General features: G+C 41.7%; 2 protein-coding genes across 2 annotated transcripts in view; one reads left to right on the forward strand and one right to left on the reverse strand.

The window, feature by feature from the left end:
* Nucleotides 1-5,533: 5,533 nt before the first annotated feature.
* Nucleotides 5,534-12,231, reverse strand: LOC116917611 (oxysterols receptor LXR-alpha). The gene is given in 5 exon segments (XM_045169064.1): nucleotides 5,534-7,199; nucleotides 7,291-7,819; nucleotides 7,888-8,010; nucleotides 8,012-8,660; nucleotides 11,692-12,231. Coding segments are annotated over 4 exon segments (2,160 nt in total). The 5' UTR covers nucleotides 8,624-8,660; nucleotides 11,692-12,231; the 3' UTR covers nucleotides 5,534-6,303.
* Nucleotides 12,232-14,658: 2,427 nt separating this feature from the next.
* LOC116917558 (neurobeachin) overlaps nucleotides 14,659-19,994 on the forward strand; it is a 32,466-nt gene continuing 27,130 nt past the window's right edge. Inside the window, 7 exon segments of the mRNA XM_032923066.2 lie at nucleotides 14,659-15,027; nucleotides 15,720-15,824; nucleotides 15,897-16,023; nucleotides 16,093-16,284; nucleotides 16,358-18,144; nucleotides 18,220-19,780; nucleotides 19,843-19,993. Coding sequence (XP_032778957.2) covers nucleotides 14,860-15,027; nucleotides 15,720-15,824; nucleotides 15,897-16,023; nucleotides 16,093-16,284; nucleotides 16,358-18,144; nucleotides 18,220-19,780; nucleotides 19,843-19,993 — 4,091 coding nt within the window. The 5' untranslated portion in view covers nucleotides 14,659-14,859.

Here is a 19,994-nt window from a genome sequence, read left to right on the forward strand (position 1 = left end):
CTAAACGTGCATTCTTTACACTGAGATCAGGTCTGAAATCCACCTGGGGATATGACAAATAGCGTCTAAAATTTCTTTTTCACTCTCCGGTTGAGCCTATTTTTTTTTTTGCGTTCCCCTTTTGGCCCCCTTTTTTAAAAAAAAAAAAAGAGTTAAAAAAAAACCCAACCCCCCACGCTATTGCGCTTTCATTGGCCAGCTCTTTCCAAAACTGTCTCCGCAGAGGCATGTCTTGTTCTAACAAATATCCTTCCGATTGATTTACGTATACATGAGATCACCCATTACACTTCAGCTCCAACGTGACGGGATGTTTTTGCCCTTTCCCTAAAATGGTTTACGAAAAAAAAAACCCCTTTTTTCCCCCCCCAAAAAAAAAATAAAAAAAACCCAAAATTAATAATTACCACCCAACACCCCCTTTAAAAAAAAAAAGGTTTGCAGATTGCTCCCAACTAAGGATTCTGTTCTTAGAATTTTTGTTGCTACCTCTCGGTGCGGCCCCTCTTTCAACTTTTCCATTAACCCCAAAATTAAAAAAAAAAAAAAAAAAAAAAAAAAACCCCCCCTTTACACCATGCCAGTCAACTCACTGTCCTTCACGCTTTGATCCAGGCTAGCCATGTTGTGGAGAGCGGGTGGCAGGTTGAAATATTTGCCCAACACATTTTTTTTTTTCTTTTTTCCCCCACCGGTCTATATTTCCTCTCTGAAGTTGAGCGGCTTTGTGTCGACGCCACCCCCCCCCTACCGAGATAATTTACGCCTCTTCGTCTGCCAGCCCTCCTCTGCTGAGGGCAACCAAATTTAAATAAGTGCGACATTCCTAGCTCAGGCCTGAATGTCCTCCCACAACTTTTTTTCTCCAAAACTTTTTACCGTTACTCAATCGGTAAGCTAGTGCGGGAAAGAAGGAGCCATTAATGAAAAAGATTAGAGAATAGAGAAATTTTCCCACGATCCAATCAGCAACTGTGCTTCACCCAAACCAACTTTTTCCCCCCCAGATCGCTCAAATTCTCTCAGGCCACTTTTTCCTCAAAGAACATCAATTTCGCTTCAATTTTACCACTTCTCCAATGTGTGATTGTGGGGGGGGCTCAGAGTCAGTCTCTTCATTTCTTTTTTCCCTTTCCTCTTTTCCCCCCCCCCCCTTTTTTTTTTTTTGTCTTGTTCCTCTGAGGATGGCCACTGGCCTAGACCTCTCGCCTCTATTCCAGCTCATCCCAACATCTGGAAAGCTTTCATTGCTTTCATCCGCTCAACCAAACGTCTGCGATAGTATAGCTCATTGGCTACCCTATCTATCGGGGCTAACTAGGCTTTGTTTGTTTATTTAATAATAATCCTTTTCATAAATTTACCGATTAGGCATGTTTTCATTTCTCGCTGCCTCCATAATTGTTCTAGGCCCTTTGAGCTTCATAGGCCGCCTCTGAGCAAATGTGCAGCTCATTATGTCTTGGGTTGCATCTCTCCTCTCTTTTGCTGGCCAAGGGAGGGGGAGTCATTTTACCCCCCCCCTTTGCTCCCTAGCTCCATCTCTATACTCAGCATGCCACAGATCGCCCCACTGCAACTGCGCGCGATACCCTCTCTGTCTTGGTGGAGGCTGTATCGGTGGCCGTCGGCTGGCGGCCTCGAAGGTCCAACCAAACCGAGTAGGCTCCAGCAAGCCAAACAGAGATCGTGTACGTTCCGCCCTCTCAGTGTGGTGCAGATAGGCCCAGTTTCCCCCATGTACATATATATATATCTGGTATCCACTCGTTTATGTCACTTTCGCATGTATTCTAGTTGTTGACTACGGAAAATAAACTCCGGACAATACTCCAACCTCGGAGTGCGTCCAGCTATACAATTTAAAAAAAAAAAAAAAAAATAGAAAAGGCTCTCCCCTAAAAGAAAACCGCAACGAACAAGAAAGAAAAAATACAAATAAATGGAGAATATATAAAAAAAAAAAAAAAAAAAGGTTTTTCTGCCAAGGTGTGTATGTATACGTATATTGTATAAATATGTATACTACGTGCACGCATATATACAACCAAGAGCTGCTGTGTACATATAGAAGAGCGGGAGCGAACGCGTGTTATTTCTCAAAGTCCGTCCTTGGGCGGCCAGCCGCGGCACCTGACGGCTGCAAACAAAATTCCCATACGCAATGAGATTTCCCACTCGGCCCCCTTTTTTCGCCTGAGAAAACATTGACGTAGGCTATGCACTTTTTCTTTTTACTTTGAACTAGACTCCCGCAACGAAGCAAAATGGGAATGAAGGACGATTCGTCTCATTGATCCATTCTTACTTTAATCAAGATCGGTTTTGCTTGTGATGTCGTCATTTGCTACGACAGCACTTTTTTTCTTCTCTATCTTTCAATGACAAATGACCCTAGTAATTTATCACGTTTAAATATATTTCTTGAAAATGAGTTAAGAAAATAATATTGGCAACTGCGCACTAGGTTGTTTTTAGCTACCCTTATAAATGTCTTTTGTTGTTCCAGAAAGGCTCTTTTCCCGAGAAGAGGCAATCCAATAGTCATGTTCCAACATCAGCAGGTTTCACGAATTTAAAAAAATAAGAATGCTTAAAAAAAACCGAACTACTCAGCACTATTTTGAATAGCGTCTAGAAAAAGGTTGTAAAAGAAAAAGGGTAAAGGAATAAGCGACAATGATTCGACAGTCTGTTATTTTTGAAAATGCCATGTTCACTCTAGCGAGTGAACGTATTTGTCTTGGCACAAGGTTTAGTCTAGCGCAGGTGTTGTGTTCTAAAAATAGAACTACCGCCTTATCTTTAAACATTATTGTATCTTTTTCAATTCTGGATTTCGAGATAAGAAATATTAAAAAAAAAAAGAACTAGGCTATAACTTTTGTTAAGTCTTTTGCTGTTGTAACACAATCAAACAATGTGCCAACGCTGGCTAAAGAATAAATTTACCCATTTTTTGTTTTGTTTTCTCGTTCGTGATAAGGTAAAGAGAATGAAATGGAGGAAAGGAATTTAACAGGTAGTAATGATGAAGTCGTTCACCAGCTATTTTGAACGAGCTTTATTTAATGCTCGTCCTTTTCAAAAAAAAAATTCACTAGAAACGTTTGCGCAGACAATACTCTGCAGGGAATGATAAACGAATTCTTCCTTGTCTAGAGATTGTTTTTCTTTGAACCAGAATTCATAATAGATCATGCGCATTTCTAAACGATTTCTTGAATTTGACTGTATACCGAAATTTTAAGGCATTTTTGTTAGCGACTAACAAATGTCGATTCCAATTAATTAACAGAAAAAAAGAAGTATAATGAGTCACGTATCCACCCGAATGCGATATTTTCATCCGACCGGAAACAAATCAATATTTCAATCAGATGTCAGCACTGTGTTTCATTATAACAGCGGCAAAATTCGAATGGTCTTTTTTTTTCTACCTACTTACTTCGTTGAAATCCTTGGCTGCCATGTCTGGATAGGTGAAAACTGATCGAAATTTATTGGCTCTATATACATTTCAAATCAGGCGTTAAAATGTAAATCATCTGGGAATGCAGTGTGATATAAAAGAAAATGGGATAGTGTTGGTGGAAACAAAGGATGTCATCTCCTATGACGCATACCTCGTTTCTCTTATTAGTCAATCGATATAAAACAAACAGAAAAACTATAATTTAACAAGAGGAAAGCAAAATGTTTGCAATATTTTAAACAAAGGAGCAGTTTTCAGTCACACAATGCCATCACATTCTGTTACGATACATCGTATAGAGTTTTAAACAAGGCCCAAGTCTGATTGTAAAAAAGACCACCTGGCGGCTCTCTATTTTTCTGATTCCTTCCTACCTGCGTTTAGAAACTGATTAGGCAGACTTAATACTTATACTCGAATACCACTAAAGGGGTTATCGAGTATAGTACTCCCCGACTTTTGTCAGCCACTGTACTTGGAAAAATATATCAGGTGGGAAACATGAACACCTTGAGGCCGTTGTGTTTATTGGGTTTTAACTCTTCGAGAGAAGAAAAAAAAAAAGGAGGAACTTTGTGAAAAACATAGACCGTATTATCGGTCCGTCTCATGCTGTTCTTTATGGGACGGAGACAAAAAAACAAAGTTGGCGACCTTGAAAAATTAGGATCTGTTTATTTTTTCTTACGTAAGTGTTTAGTGGCTCGGAAATTGAACAAACTACGTAGCCTATACCATATGGTAGACTATAGAAATACGTTTTCAAATTACTGAGAGGTGGTTGTGTACGATTTGAGGTTTTCTGTCTAGTCGATTGGTGTTTAATCGGGCGGTTCTACCTACGTAATATTCTTACGTCACGTTACCTAACTCGGACTTTTAATTATTTATCAATCATGACAGTGTCGTTCAAATAGTACAACATCATTAATTTCGTTTGCATATTTTTCAAGTTAGGATACCTTTCGGTCGACTTACTACTTCGACTCATCAAACCGACTAAAATGATGACGCTCTATAACTGCGGTCGAGATGCAAAGTGTTTCATCATTCATAATTATAAAATTTTCTTTTTTGTGTGGCCTGTATTTAACATACAAGCTAATGTCGCCATACATGTAGAAAGGACATACATGTATGTCCTTTGCCCGATCCTTAGGCTTTAAAATTTATATCATAGGCGATGAGCTAATTGTTGTATAATATCCAATAAAGAATATGAATAGCTGGGCTATGCATATTTTTCGTTTACAGCCAATCCGTGAGCTACTAGACTATACGGATAATTAAGTTTCCGATTGATACCCCAGCAAAAGCTTCTACATACAAGAAATGAAACAAAAAAATCCCGGATCAGACATGACATTTTTAAAATCGACTTAGAATAACGAGGTGTCTGTGCTGTTTCCTCCTTTATTCCTTTGCGTTTTTAAAATTCTTTTTGACCTTCAAGGTGGGTTTCACGACAGCGGGAACCATATGCGTTCAATTTGACTGCAACCACACGAATCGACAAAGCGAAATATCGCGCGCGCTAAAAAGGTCTCAGGTCAAAGAAACAAATGCGATAGCGTCAGTCGTTTTTCTTAGTCGTCTTATCAATTGCACATTTTAAAAAATCACCACTACCAGTTGAATCCAGACTTTTTTGTAAATGCCAGCGGTTTTGTCATCAAACATAAGAAAAGCCGAGGAGAATGTAACACGAGATTAAACAATATCAAAATGCAGCTCGGCTGTGTACTGTATGTTCAAGAAAGGCCTTTAAAAACATGTCTACATGATGGAAATTAATTTGATTACGAACATCTCACACACCCTCTGTAATATTGATATACAACGTATTGATTTGTGTTTTGATAGCTGAACAAAATCAGTTATCACAGAATGAAAAGTTGTAAACATTCTAGCCATCTCATATAGTTTATTTCTTTCTTTTTCTGTATAGACCTCCCCCCTCCCCGAAACAATGTGTATATACAGCATCAACAGAGTCCAAATAATATAGGCATCTCATGTGTGTGTGATGGGTGTGTGTGTTCTATGAAACTGCGTCAATTGAGGTGTTGACAATATTGTATTTATTTATAACAACAATGACGACCGTATACTTAGTATAGTGGTATATAAAGGTTGGTAACATCATATACATTTGCTTTTCTTCTTAAAAGTTCAGTTTTATAACTATGTGAAGTTGTTTGCAATTCAAGAATTGTTGGAAAAAACATGCACCGACCCTCCTCCCGACGGTTGCGTGAAAACAATTTCTTAAAATGTTACAAGAATTCTTTACAAAAGGATATAGGGCATTACGGTGAAGATCGCTATATAAAATCCGCCACACCATAGAATCAATTAAAACAAAAAATATGACCCCTTAGAATAATTTTTTTTTTTGTCTCAGTTTGAGTCTCAAAAATTGAATGCATCACATTTAGCTGCTACATCATCATCTGTTCTGCATCTTAGTGAAAGTTAGAATCAAAGTGGAGGGAGCAGGTACGTGTGGTATTTACAGCATAAATGGAGCAGGGGGTTGAGGGAATAAATGTTTGGGCAACAACAAGGTGGTCCAGTTAGTTTTTTTTTTTTTTTTTTTGGTTTTCTAAAATATAAATGTTTACATTTACCGAAACTTGTTTTGAACTGCAGGGAAAATAAAATATACACTGACATAGATTTCATTGCAAAACCAAATCAAACAAAACACAACATAATATAACCTTAAGAAACTGCTGTTTCCTTATTTTTTTTCTCGTTTTTTAAAATGTTTTGTTACAAACAAAATCATAAGAAAATATTAAAAAATAGTAGATAAAAGGTGGGCATCAGTGGGCGTCGTAAAGCTCTGAATATTCTTCGAGCGCTTCGTACAGTTCTTCCATAGTCCTCTGAGTTAAAGTCACATCAGCCGATGCTTGTTCGTCCACCAGGGCCACAACGGCGGCTTGATTTAATTCGCTGTAACTACTCCCGCAACTGCTGTTACTCGATTTCGAATCAGGCGAAGACAGATCTTCGACAGACGAAATGCAATAATTCTGATGCGTCGACGTCTTGGCATCGAGTACGTCTAATATTTCATCATCAACCATCGGATCGAATTGGTAATCGGGTTTGACCCAATCGAAACCGAAATCGGGGACATTCACTACCTGATTAACTGATTGTTGAATAGCTTGCATAAACTGTAAGGCCATATTGGCCATTTGAGGAGGTGGTTGTTGTTGTTGTTGTGGTTGTTGTTGTTGTTGTTGTTGTTGATAAGCTCGATAAGGGTCTTGTTGGCCTGTCGGTACGCCAGTAGTGTTACCTTCTACGCAACACGATGAGGAAGGATAAGATGATGACGATAAACTCGTTGGTTGTCGATTGACGTACGGTTCATTCGACTGGGCAGCGCCACTAGGATACGACGGTGCATAGTGATGTTGCTGATGTTGAACCGGCGGGAAATGATGAAGAGGTAAGTAACTGCTCCCGCAAGCATCCTGTTCGGTCCTACAGTCGCTGGTGTACGTCCTCGGAATTGCAGCGTCGGACGTCGGAGCATAATAGGATTGAGCGGCGTCGGTTACTGGGAAACTAGAATGAACAGGGTTGGAAGGATCGACAGCAGCCATGACAGGTACACCCACATCTTCCGGTATCACTTTACATTCCGGATAAGGATTGATTTTTAAATGCTGCAGCTGATGTTGAATAGACGAAATCTCATCATTTCCTGATAGAAATTGTTACAGTACGTTCACGTTTAACAGTCATATATTAAAAATATGATGTACAGTAGGTAACTATGAAAACGCATATCTTACCTAATTGGAGATTGTGACGGTTATGAGTGTCGCTCAATTCTCGCAGATCGCTCAATTTCGTCAACAATTTACCGAACATGAATTTCGATCGGTGGGTGCCAAATCGCCAGCCCATGTAACGCTCGAGTAACGATGTATAGTACGCCTGGTATTTCTCGATCCACCTGGTTCGGACGAGACCTGCTCGCTCGGGCGTGAACAGAACGATCAAGATCAACAACATGATGGTCGGTTCGTCGACACCCATCTGCTGGATGGTGTTGATAAACTCCATATGCATTTGAAAGATGCGTGACGACGTCAAGTGGCCAATGTTGTCCAACTTGAGCGTTGGCGCGTCTTTGTACATGGACATGTTGGCGTTTGGCCAGCGATTCTTTAACGGGTCGTAGACTAGCGCTCCTCTCAGCACGCACATTTCCAAGACGCCACCTTTCAGAAGGCAGCTCTGATCTGGGAATGGTAAGCTCGAAAAGTCGGCCATCAGCCGAGCGTAAAAGGCGAAACGACGAATCAGAGTCCCAAACATCTAATAGGATTTTTCGTGAATATTACAAAAAAAAAAATCTGAATCCAAAATGTCGTAGAATCGCTTACCTCCATAACTTGAACACCGGGACGATCGTGATCGAAGAAACGCAATTCTGAACGATAGGGAACGTGTTGATAAGCGTGCATATATTTGGTGACGATGGATTCAATTTCTTTGATTTCAACCGGGGGCCAAGAAATCAACCATCCTTTCAATTTGCGGCTCGTAATCGCTGCTACTCGTCGTTGAACCTCCATCATCCGACGAATAGTTGTAGATCGATTTGCCACCGGTCGTTGTCGACGTTGCTGAAGCCGCTAATTGTTTGCTGAGTTTCTTTTCAGCTCGAGCTTTCATTAAAGCTTTGCGTTCATCTTCGGTCATGACCCAGCTCTTTTCCATCCCGATTGCGAAGCATCTTTTCATCCGGCAATACTGACAGCTCTTACGATTGGATAGAGAGATGACACACTGGCCACGGTGACAGCACTGGAAATGCAGGTAGTTGTCGTTCTGGACGGAACGACGAAAGAAAGCCTTGCAAGAGTCACAAGATAATCCGCCGAAATGATAACTCTTGGCAATGTCGCCACACACACCGCAGTACTTGACCACGCCGCCTCTTCCACTTGGGGGCATGACCGGATGAACTGGAACAGTTGAAGGGCCATTCTCTAATTTAACCGCTGAATGAGCTCCACCGTGTAGGAGTAGGTTAGAAGGGACGTTGTAATTCGGGTAGGCGGGTAGCTGGCAGGACGGATCAATGCCGCTCATGCCGATGCTGTTCAATGGATCCATGATGTTGCTTCCGACACGGTCAGTGTCAGAGACTCTACTGGAAAAGGTACAAATTAGAAACAAGATTATTAAGGAACAAGTTCAACGGTCATTTTTTCTTTTTTAAATCGACAAGCACCTCGCAACTAATCTGTGCAACTTGCTTCTGTTCCTAGCTGTTCTATATCTGACAATTACCTCATATCCTCATAGTAACTTGTGCAATCAAAAACTATTTCGGTCACCACGTGATGAATTATCTCGCCACTTTTTTTAAATTTTTATTATGCGCAGTTTGTTTCTCGTTCTTTCTTCAAGTCAAGCATATCTTTATTGAGCCGGGCTCCAAAAATAGAATTGGAAAAACAAATTGAAACAAACAACGACAGAGCATGATTTCCCAACGTTGCACAATTTTTTCAAATCGACTTAGTTTTTTTTTCTTCTCTTACTTCTTAGAAATTCATCGTCAAACATGACGAATGCCTGACTGTCTTTTAATAATTGAAGAGCAGCAAGAAATTTTTTCATTTCTCCGCCCTATATAGATATACATATAAGAGACACCGGTGAAAAACACACACACAGTCCTTAAAAATGATTCCGACAGCACGGCATATCATTATGAAAAACGCGTGATGTTCTTCTCCTCTTTCCCGGTCCATTTCTCATTCCTAATGAGGCGAGAAAGGATATAGTAGTGCTCTTCGTTGTCAAGTGGTGATTATTCCTCGCTGTCTTATGCTAAAGACGTACTACCGGAACTTTGCCCTACCGAATCCATATACACGTCGCGTAAAGAGAAAAGGTAGAAGAAAAGAAAAAGAATTTTAACGAAATATATATGAGAGAGAAGGAGACAAGGCACGTGATCAATTCGTGCTGTCACGACAGTGTAATCCTGCACGCGTCCATTTTTTTCCTGGTCTTTTTCTTTTTCACGTCTAATGTTGTACAGAGACCTTTACAATTCCGCGTGACTTTTCCAAAACTTATGGAAGCCACAGAAAAGGTCTGCATTGTGCATATTAGAATATATCGATTGATAAGATAAGACGCTTGGGAAGACGTAAAAATAGAAAGAGGCAAACGATCATCTTGATATCGATCGGGTCCTATAGACTTTGCTTTTGCCTGTTTGTCTGCTGCCCACTGAATTTCTTCTTTTTTCCTGCTAGCCTACGAATGTATTTCACTTTCAATAAAGCTGCGCTGCGCAAATGTGTGTAGTTTGTATCGATACGCTATACACTAAAGAGCTCAGATTTCCCTATGCAGAAGAGAAAGACATTAACTGACATCGTTTTTACTTTATTTCCGTCCATGTCACAAAGGAAGAGATTATTAGCCCAGTATTTACGGATTGAACGGAAGACTTTCAAACTACAGAATAGTCTTTGATGAATTCAAACTTTGCCCAAGGGATCTGCGTGTTGGCGCGTACTTGAATCGAAACTCTTACACGTATTGATTCGTTTCATACAGAATGTATAGATGTCTATTTTTTGTTTGTTCGCTTCTGACTTGATTTTCTAAATATTTCTGTTTTTATTGGATTTTTATACGTTTTTGACTCCTGCGGGATATTTTGAGATTCTGTTCACGATTTGCTTATTTTTTTGCTGAAATGTATCAAACGTAGCCTATATAAAGTAGCAATAAGCAGTAAGCTGTTTCTGGTTCTTATTGGAGACGTTGGGTCGTGTGCATACGAACGGACAGGTTGGAAGAGAAAATCGGGACTTGGGCAACACAAACCTTTACGTACCTTTCCTTCGCCTACAGGCATCAATTAAAATAAAAAAACAAAGACAAGTTTGGATGCATTCCTCCTCATGGCATTTTTTTTTCAACGCAAAAACGGTCGGCCAAACTATTCAGACTAATACTGATGACCCTTTTTGTGATATTTTGTTTCCACCTGTTTCAGTCTAGTCTATATTCGTGTTAAATGTGATTCATCATTCAGCCAACCCTCTGTATATAATCCTTGTTGACGATGAAAGAACTCAGACACTGTTGTGTCTTCTAAAAAAAAGTGTTGCTGAGGGACAGAGAAACCAAACAAGTTGACACGTTAGTTCACGATAATATGCCAAAAAGATTTCACGCAAATACGCATTTTTTAGTCGGATAACAAACCTTGTTTCAACACAGACTATAGCAGCAAATATATCTTTCTTTATACGTCCGTATACACATACAGATGCAGTATAGTATAGAAGGTGTCGAAACATATCATTAATACACGAAAATAGGTTCTTTATTTACATTTCTTTCTTGTTTTGTTTGGAAAATTCCCGTCTTCTCTAAAACTGCAACGGTTTACACAACCGAATTTAGCCTTACGACCAGGAGGCTCCTTATGTTTCGGTGACCCTTGTACTTCTCCATGTCCGAGCGTAAGAGAGCACAAGCCACGAGCGACGGAAACATTGTGTATATATACAAAAAAACGAGCAGATGGTAACAACACTGACGTCATGGCGCGACGGTATCCGATTCGGAATCCAACTAGCACATATTACGTACATACTAGTTTACCGGGCCCTCCGGGACTATCGCGCATATTGAATGAAAGGGAAAAGTGTGAATCCACGCATATGACCATCCTTTATTATTTCATTTTTCTATCGCACTTCGTTATTCGTGAGTGGAGCGCACACAGGTGCGTTGAGACAACAAAACATTTTTTTTTTCTTCTTTTAAATCGGATCAATGTCGCGTGCGGACATTGATATTTTAGACGAAAAGAATAGGATACAATGAAAAAAAAATCGCGTCGGGAATGGGAAAAAGAAGACAGACATTGTATGTGTATGCTCCCTGTTCCGCAAGGATGACTACCTTCTCTCTTCTCAACGCTCGTCTTTGATTGTAAACAAATCTCAAAAGAAAATGGAGAGCTCAGAATTCTCTCCTATTTCGGCTGCGAGTTTCCCGCTTTATAAACTCACCGTGCGTGCAGCTGTCTGATAGAATTGGGCACACTTGTTTTCAGCTGCGTAATAAATAAATTCGTTCAACTTTTCCATCACCAACAACAGCACGTATCAGACTTGTTTTTCCTCGAGCCAATATTCACTTACCTTTAGTTGCTGTGTCGAAAAACAAAAACAAGCCGAGGTGATGCGCTTCTGTTATCTCTTTCCGTACATTTTCAGTCAAATGATCACTGTCTCCTTGACACCAAATATTCCACTGTTAATCACGCGGGAGCCAGGCAACACTAGTAGCAAAAGCAACTTGTTGTTGGACGCAAAAAAACACCCGTCTCACTGAGATCCCAAAAATAAAACTGTGGCGCGAAGGCCAACAGAAAGATGATAATCCAAAGCGACTGATTTGGTCGAAAGTGGCCGAGAAACTGATGGCAGGATTAGTTGGCCGTGTTTTTTAAAAAAGGAAACAGGTCGTAAAATGGAAAAAGACGAAGCTTACGGTCGAGAAAAAAAGAAAAAAAAAGGGAAATCAAACTCGTGGAGACTCTCTCTTTGACTTGGGCACTTGGCCACGCTCAAAGCCACACTGGTGGGACCCAGCCGAAGTTCTCTGTTTGAAAAGGACGACCAGCTGAGGGCGACCGTAGGGAGAGACGGTGCACCATTGGGAGACTGTCAGCCTCGGCTCGAAGTTCTTACCGTCAGCTGAAGAGACAAAGTAAGAAAAAAAAAAAAAAAAATGAAAAATGAAAAGAGAAAGAAAGAAAATAATGGAAGAAGCGAAAATCACGAAGCGAGACCAGGGACGCGCAGACGCTATGTCATGGCACTTAAACGCGCAGAACCCAATCAGCACGGCGGTCGTGGCGCGTTCATTTTTCGTGCACAGGCAAGGAGGTGGGAGAGGGGCGGGTACTTTGTGACGTAGTCGAGACCTAGAGATGTTGTTGAACACGATCGTTATGGCGCTGGCTACGTTCTTTTTTATATTTTACTTTTTCTTTTTACTATGACGATAGTGTTGATTGATATCATCTTGTCGTTTAACGTAAAAGTCTTACTGCGACGGCATGCCGTCTTGAAAAAAAACACACGTCTATTTAAGGAAGGAGGAACGAGCAATCCCCACAACTGTTAATTTACCTGTCTTCAGGTGAAAAATGAAGGAACTAAAAAAAGGAACGTCAGATTTTATTTTCCCCGTTCAATATCTGCACAGACACTCGATCATTTTTCCCCCGTACATTTTGCTAGTTGGTACCCGTAACGCCACCTAGGATTTTTCCCGAGTACTTTTGCGTGTTTTATTTAGAAGGTTATCGTGCGTTGCGCTTCGGAATTGTCAATAGAAAAATAGGAGAAAGGCGACACATTGGAGTAAACACAGCTGTTGCTAAGCTCGGGATATCAAACGAAAATTCCTCTGAAGGCTAAACACTTTATCAAGTTCAACTTAAAGAGGCCAAAAAAAGGGGGAAGAAATTAAAAGAAATAAAACCAAAAAGCAAACGAGCTCGCATTCCAGAAATGAGAGAATGCACAATTGAACAGACCCCTGTATAGCAATTCGTGCGCCGAGATAATCATTTGATCCGACTGTCTACGTCACTAGGCATTCACATTGGCTCATTATCGAACAAGTGGTTGTTTGCTTCGTGTCTCCTTCAAAAAGAGCTGAAGCAATAAAATATCCAATAGATGGGTGTTTATCTTGTCAAAGTCAATGTCGAGCTATAGAAAAGACATGGCCGCCGGCTGTGACCTTATAAAAGATAGAATTTATTGATCCGGGCGATCCGTCATGGGTGATTCCTTCACAGGAAGGAGTGGTAAAAATGATTGCGCATGATAGATCCACTCGTCTAGTTCGTGCAGGCAAGTAATGCTACGTGAATTATTCATTAGGTAATACGCTCAAATGACTGTCGAAGAGGCTGTTTTCGTCTGCCATCTAACGGCCATCTACTAAAGCCGATCAATTATGGTTTTGCAGGGCAAACACGCGCACACAAAGTCTGAGAAAATCCGGTTTGTAAATGGGACAAAAGGAAACGAAAAAACTTGCTTATTGTTTAATAAAACCGTAATTACAATGCTGACAACGTGCTGTTGGTATTAGCGGTTAAACGTGTGACTGTTTTACTTAGCTGACTCTTCTCCCACCAACCACAGTCCTTACATGTTAATAATTGGTAAGCAAAATAATGACAATAAAAAAATTTGAAGATTTGTCACGCTTGGAATCCAATGAAATCTTTTCGACTGTGAATTCTCTGTCTTCTCTTTGGAAAATTAGTATGGCTTTGTATGCCCTGACGCAGACTTTATTAAAAGTTTTTGAATGGCGGTTTAAGCCCTGCAGATCAGCCGAACGTGCGTTATCGTCTCGCTGGTAACGCTAGCTCGATTTCACTCTCGCCGTGTCTGAACCGGTTTCGGGATTGGAATGGGTGATACTCATACCTAATCTCGGTTTACTAAATTTTCGCCCAAATAAAGTACTATTTAGAGATCGCTGCGAGCTACGAAAAGATTAACATTTCAAAAGTTAATGACCAAGAACCGCCCTGTCAGCTGAACCAATCGATTAGTTTGCAACACTCACGCTTTATAGTCCGATCAGGTGTTACTGTCTTAAATTTCATGTTTTGAAAGAAATAATATGAAAGTGGTATTATACTATCGACAACAGATGTTTGTTTTATGAATTTTACCAGTTGTCGTATTGAGGTATTGACATTTGACATGTCATCACAACCGACGTGGCATCGCTGTATGCTAATCAGCTGTGAGTTGGAGTGGAATAAAATAGAGAAGCGTGTGTTCCATATCTGAGAAGGTGATGTAGCGCTCTAGGGATTAATTATGGTACTTCGTGATGGAAAATCACTTCGATCGATGGGAAAACAACAAACTTGTAATATAAGTAATAGTTCGTCCTGTGAGACATATGTACATTTATTAAATCAAGAGACAGAAAAATTCCATTTCTGTGGAAGTTGCTCCGTTCATTCCCAATTTTGTGAGCTTCCATGAATAATCACCAGGGGGTCATTGCAGATAACGAAACGCTGCCTGATCGAACCGGTCTTGACTTCTCTGTCGTGACTTCTACTGCTAATGTCATTCGCCGTGTCTCGGTGTGTATGTGTGTGTGTGTACAATTTGTTCTACTACTTTCGTTTTTTTTAAAGTTCGGAATCGGTTCATTTTTTGTGACTGTTAGAGGCGGGAGCTTATGTTTTTATTACAGGATCATCGGGAGAGTTCTCTCCTAAAACTGATTAAGAAGTAGTAAAATAACCCATTTCGAAAATGAATTCAAACGGAACAAATGCCGAAGAAACCGACTGGAGTGATGGAGGGATTCCGGCTGTTCTGCAGGCATCGACGGAGACCAGCTTGAAATTTGCTTGCTTAGTGAGATTTATAGAAGCAAGTCATGTTTCTCGAAAAGAAATCCTTGAAGCTGTCCTTTATCTGGTAATTTTATGTTTCTTTTATGTAATTATATACTGTATAAGTATATAGAATCGAATTAGAAATATCTTTCCGATGGTGAGCAATCATAGTTTCATTTTGTTGTGATACTACATATAGGGATAAGATCCATTTTAGTTGTTCGTCAAGGGTATTATAGTGTTTTTTTACATGGAGCGTTATTGTGATGAACACCATCATAAGCATCAATACTGTTCATGCCCTGCTAGCTTGTTTTGTTATTTAACAGTCATCTTTCCTAATTTATAGTAACATACACACTGTAAATCAAAACCAGATAATAATACCAATGTTATGTAGTTCAGCTTCTAGAGAGTTACTTTTAGAAACAGTTACTGGCCTATTAGAGCTCAAATTCAAGTCAAGGCCAGCGAATCAGTTTCTCTGTCCTCCATTCATTTGTATCCTCTTACACATGTGTCATTAAACCTAGACATTTCATACATATTCAGTATGAAAGTATCATTGGGTGCCATGTTTTAGTCAACAGTTTTCAACTTTCTATTTAAAAATTTTCTGAAACATGAATCTTCTTTAGCATTAAATGTGTTAAATGGCAATCAGATTGTCTTAAAAGTTTTGAGCTATGTGAATTATGGATGACTTATGTGGCTGTGGTGCCAAAGTTTGTTTAACTCTTTTTGGCTGATTCCCATCTGATTCATCTTTTGTAGTTGGTTGGTGGCGAGTTTGACATGGAACTCAACTTTGTGATCCATGACGGGGAATCGGTGGTCCACATGCTGGCCTTTCTGGACAACTGTCCATGCAACTTGCAGGTAAAATTGAATGCTCCACTGAACGGTAAAATAACTTGACTCATTTTTTCTTATGAATTCTGTCCATCCCAGGCGGAAATATGGAGCATATTCATCGCAATCCTACGCAAGAGTGTCCGTAACTTGCAGGCTTGCACAGAAGTCGGTCTCATCCAACCCGTTTTGTCACGTCTGAAAACGGCTGAGCCAATCGTCGCTGGTACGCAATAAATCAAAAGTTTCATTTGCTCGTTACCAGCTCAGTATTTTTCTTGTCTGACGTTGGCAGATCTCCTCGTCGAGGTATTGGGCGTGTTGAGCAGCTACAGCATCCGAGTAACCGAATTGAAATTACTATTTCGGGCCATGCGAGCTGAGAACGGTCGCTGGCCGCGTCATTCTGTCAAGTTACTTCACGTTCTTAGGCAAATGCCGTTGCGAAGTGGACCGGAAGTTTTCATAACATTCCCTGGAAACAAAGGTCTGACTATAATGAATTGACAATTCTTGTTGGTTCGATTTATGATTGGTTTTTCTTTTGGGAATCATTACAGGATCGGCCCTTGTGTTGCCACCTATGGCTAAATGGCCGCAGGAAAACGGCTTCACATTCACCACCTGGTTTCGGTTAGATCCTGTCAATGCCGTGAACATCGAACGGGAGAAACCATATCTGTACTGCTTCCGGACTAGTAAAGGATTGGGTTACTCAGCTCATTTTGTCGGGAGCTGTCTCGTTTTAACATCAACCAAGGTCAAGGGAAAAGGATTTCAGCATTGCGTCCAATACGAATTTCAGCCACGCCGATGGTACATGTTGGCGGTGGTCTACATTTACAACCGTTGGACCAAGAGCGAGATCAAGTGTTTTGTGAACGGCCAGCTCGCGTCATCCACTGAAATGACGTGGTCCATCTCGACAGGAGAAGCTTGGGACAAATGCCACATTGGTGCCACTCCAGAGTTGGACGACGAACGCCTTTTCTGTGGCCAAATGGCAGCTGTTTACCTCTTTAGCGAGGCCCTCTCTGCCCACCAAGTCTGCGCTATGCACCGGCTCGGTCCAGGCTACAAGAGCCAATTTCGTTTCGAGAACGAGACCCCGGTCCACCTGCCAGATAACCACCGCCGCGTCTTGTACGACGGCAAGTTGGCCAGTGCCATTGTCTTTATGTACAACGCGGTTGCTACTGACGGGCAGCTTTGTTTACAGTCTGCTCCGAAAGGCAATCCATCTTATTTCGTCCACACCCCTCACGCTCTCATGCTTTCCGGTGTCCAGGCCGTCATCACTAATTCGGTTCATAACACGCTGAACTCTATCGGTGGCGTCCAACTCCTTTTCCCGCTCTTTACGCAGCTGGACTTGGCTGTTGAGAGCTCCGTCGCTGGTGACGTCAAAGAGAATGGGACGGAAAGTCAAGACGAACGGGATTACACAGTTTGCAGTAAACTGGTGGCGTTTCTTTGCGAGCTGATCGAGAGTTCGCCAACTGTTCAGCAACAAATGATGCAGAACCGCGGATTCCTAGTGGTCAGCCACCTGCTGCAGCGTTTGTCACGCAACCACCTGACGCTGGACGTCCTCAATGCCTTTTTGAACTTGACGAAATTCTTGGTCACCTCACCATCACCTAATGCTGATATTCTTCTGAAACAGTTGCTCGATCACGTTCTTTTTAATCCATCGTTATGGATTTACGCTACCACCGAGGTACAGACACGCCTTTATTCCTATCTGGCCACCGACTTCGTCCACGATACGCACATTTATACGACGGTCCGGAGGGTCTCGACGGTACTTCAAACAGTCCACACGCTCAAGTATTATTATTGGGTCGTCAACCCGCGATCAGCCTCTGGCATCACGCCAAAAGGCTTGGATGGAATCCGGCCATCGCAAAAGGACGTGCTGACTATCCGGGCGCTGATTCTGCTCTTTTTGAAACAACTGACTATGATGGGAGATGGAAGCAAAGAGGATGAACTTCAGAGTATCCTCAACTACTTGACGACAATGAACGAGGATGAGAACATCCAGGATGTATTGCAATTGTTAACGGCCCTGTTGGCTGAATTTCCAGCCGCCATGGTACCGGCTTTCGATGCTAAACAGGGCGTAAGGGCCGTCTTCAAACTGGTGGGTTCTCCTAGCCAGTCAACTAGGCTGATGGCATTGAAAATCCTCGGCTTCTTTTTGGCTCGCTCGACGCACAAGCGCAAGTACGACGTCATGACGCCGCACAATTTACACATGCTGTTAGCCGACAGGCTCTCTATTCACGAAGATTGCCTCTCGCTTGCTACCTACAATGTCCTTTATGAAATCCTCACCGAACAAGTCAGTTGAATGTCTACATTTTTAATTTTTTCTGTATAAACTCATCTTAAATTAATGCATCATTCTTTATTGCAGGTGACGCAGCAAATTCTGCGCGTACGCCATTCGGAACCAGAGTCTCACGTAAGATTAGAAAATCCAATGATTTTAAAAGTGATGGCCACTTTGATCCGACAATCGAAACCGTCCGAGTCGTTGATGGAAATCAAAAAGATCTTTCTAACGGACATGGCGTTTTTATGCAACAATAATCGGGAAAATCGTCGGACAGTATTGCAGATGTCCGTGTGGCAGGAATGGCTCATTTCAATGGCCTACATTGTACCTCGAACTGCCGAAGAACACCTCGTGTCCGATATGGTTTATTCGCTCTTCCGCACACTGCTGCATCACGCCATCAAATACGAATACGGTGGCTGGCGCGTCTGGGTCGATACTTTGGCCATTGTCCATTCGAAAGTTTCTTTCGAAGAATTCAAGCTGCAATTCGCCGACATGTACGCCCATTATGAGCGTCATCGAAGTGACCACATAACGGATCCTAATCTCCGTCAACAGCGGCCTGTGAGCACCATTTCGGGACAAAGGGAATCTGCAGCTCTAGCAACCAAGGTCACCTCTGATCCTGATGTTATGTCGCCAGCGCCTATAGTGGAATTGGCTGACGACGCTGGCCTAGCCGATCCGACGATTGACTATGACGAGCACGTCACTTTATCATCGAAAAGTGAAAAAGGTTTCCAAGCAGAAGAAGGGAAGCTTCCCAATCAACCTCCTGCTGAACAAGTTCCGGTGTCTGTGGACGAGCAAGTTGTCGCCGCCGTCGAATCAACGGAGCAGAAAAAGGAAATTGTTATGCCTGTTCAAGCGGAAGGCACCGAAGGCGATGCGCACAGCCACGATTCTCTTGTAGAGTCTTCCACTGAAAAAGTGGGATCCGGTGGCGCGGATCAAGAAATCAATGAAATTCAGCACGATATTGAAGAAGGAGCAGATGAGTTCGTAGTTCATGAAGTTACCGAAGAAGACGATGTCGACGTTGCCGTGGAAATGTCTGCGAATCGTGATAGCCCAATTAAATCTGAAGAGTTAAGCGGTGGATCTGAAAATGAAGACAAAGACCGTGGACCTTCCGTCGTTTCCCCATCGGATGAAAAAATAGATTTGGAAACTTTGAAAAACGACAAATCGGATGATGAAAGCAAAGAACTGGAACCCTCAGTTTCCTTCGAAATAGAAGAAAAACAAGACCACGAAAGAATAAACTCCCCAGCGACGCAGTCGGCTGATGAAGCAGACGGTAACGAAGAAAAGCCAGAACCGGAATCGATGGAAGAGCAGAAAATTAAGCCAGAAACTGTGGAACATAAACCGTTACAGACCGTATCGGGAGCGCTGGATTTACAACTGGAAGAAGAAGCAGAAGGAGAGAGTATGCCGAGTTCTATCGAATCCAACAGTGCACGTATCCCAGATCAACCAGCTGTGTCTGAATCTGCACAAGTCCAATCCGGCGCTGCATCCATGGATGATGGAGCCGTTGCAAGTGATAGCCTTCCGAAAGACGATGATAAAGAAAGGCATTTGTCACCAGAGAAATCGCGTGAGCCTACCCCGAAAAAAACCAATAAAAAAGGTACGGTGGTGTAATTCTTTGCGATTATAGATTTATCCATTTGTTTTCTATTCGCCAACTAGAAGGGGGTCGCGGTAAAACTTCGCAGACGTTCAGTCCAGGCCCTTCCCGTCCTCCATTCCGTATTCCGGAATTCCGTTGGTCGTACGTTCATCAGCGATTGCTATCCGATTTGCTCGGATCCATTGAAGCTGACCTGCACACCTGGCGAAAG

This window comes from Daphnia magna, linkage group LG2, assembly GCF_020631705.1.
Source record: "Daphnia magna isolate NIES linkage group LG2, ASM2063170v1.1, whole genome shotgun sequence".
In the NCBI taxonomy this organism is placed as follows: Eukaryota; Metazoa; Arthropoda; class Branchiopoda; order Diplostraca; family Daphniidae; genus Daphnia; species Daphnia magna.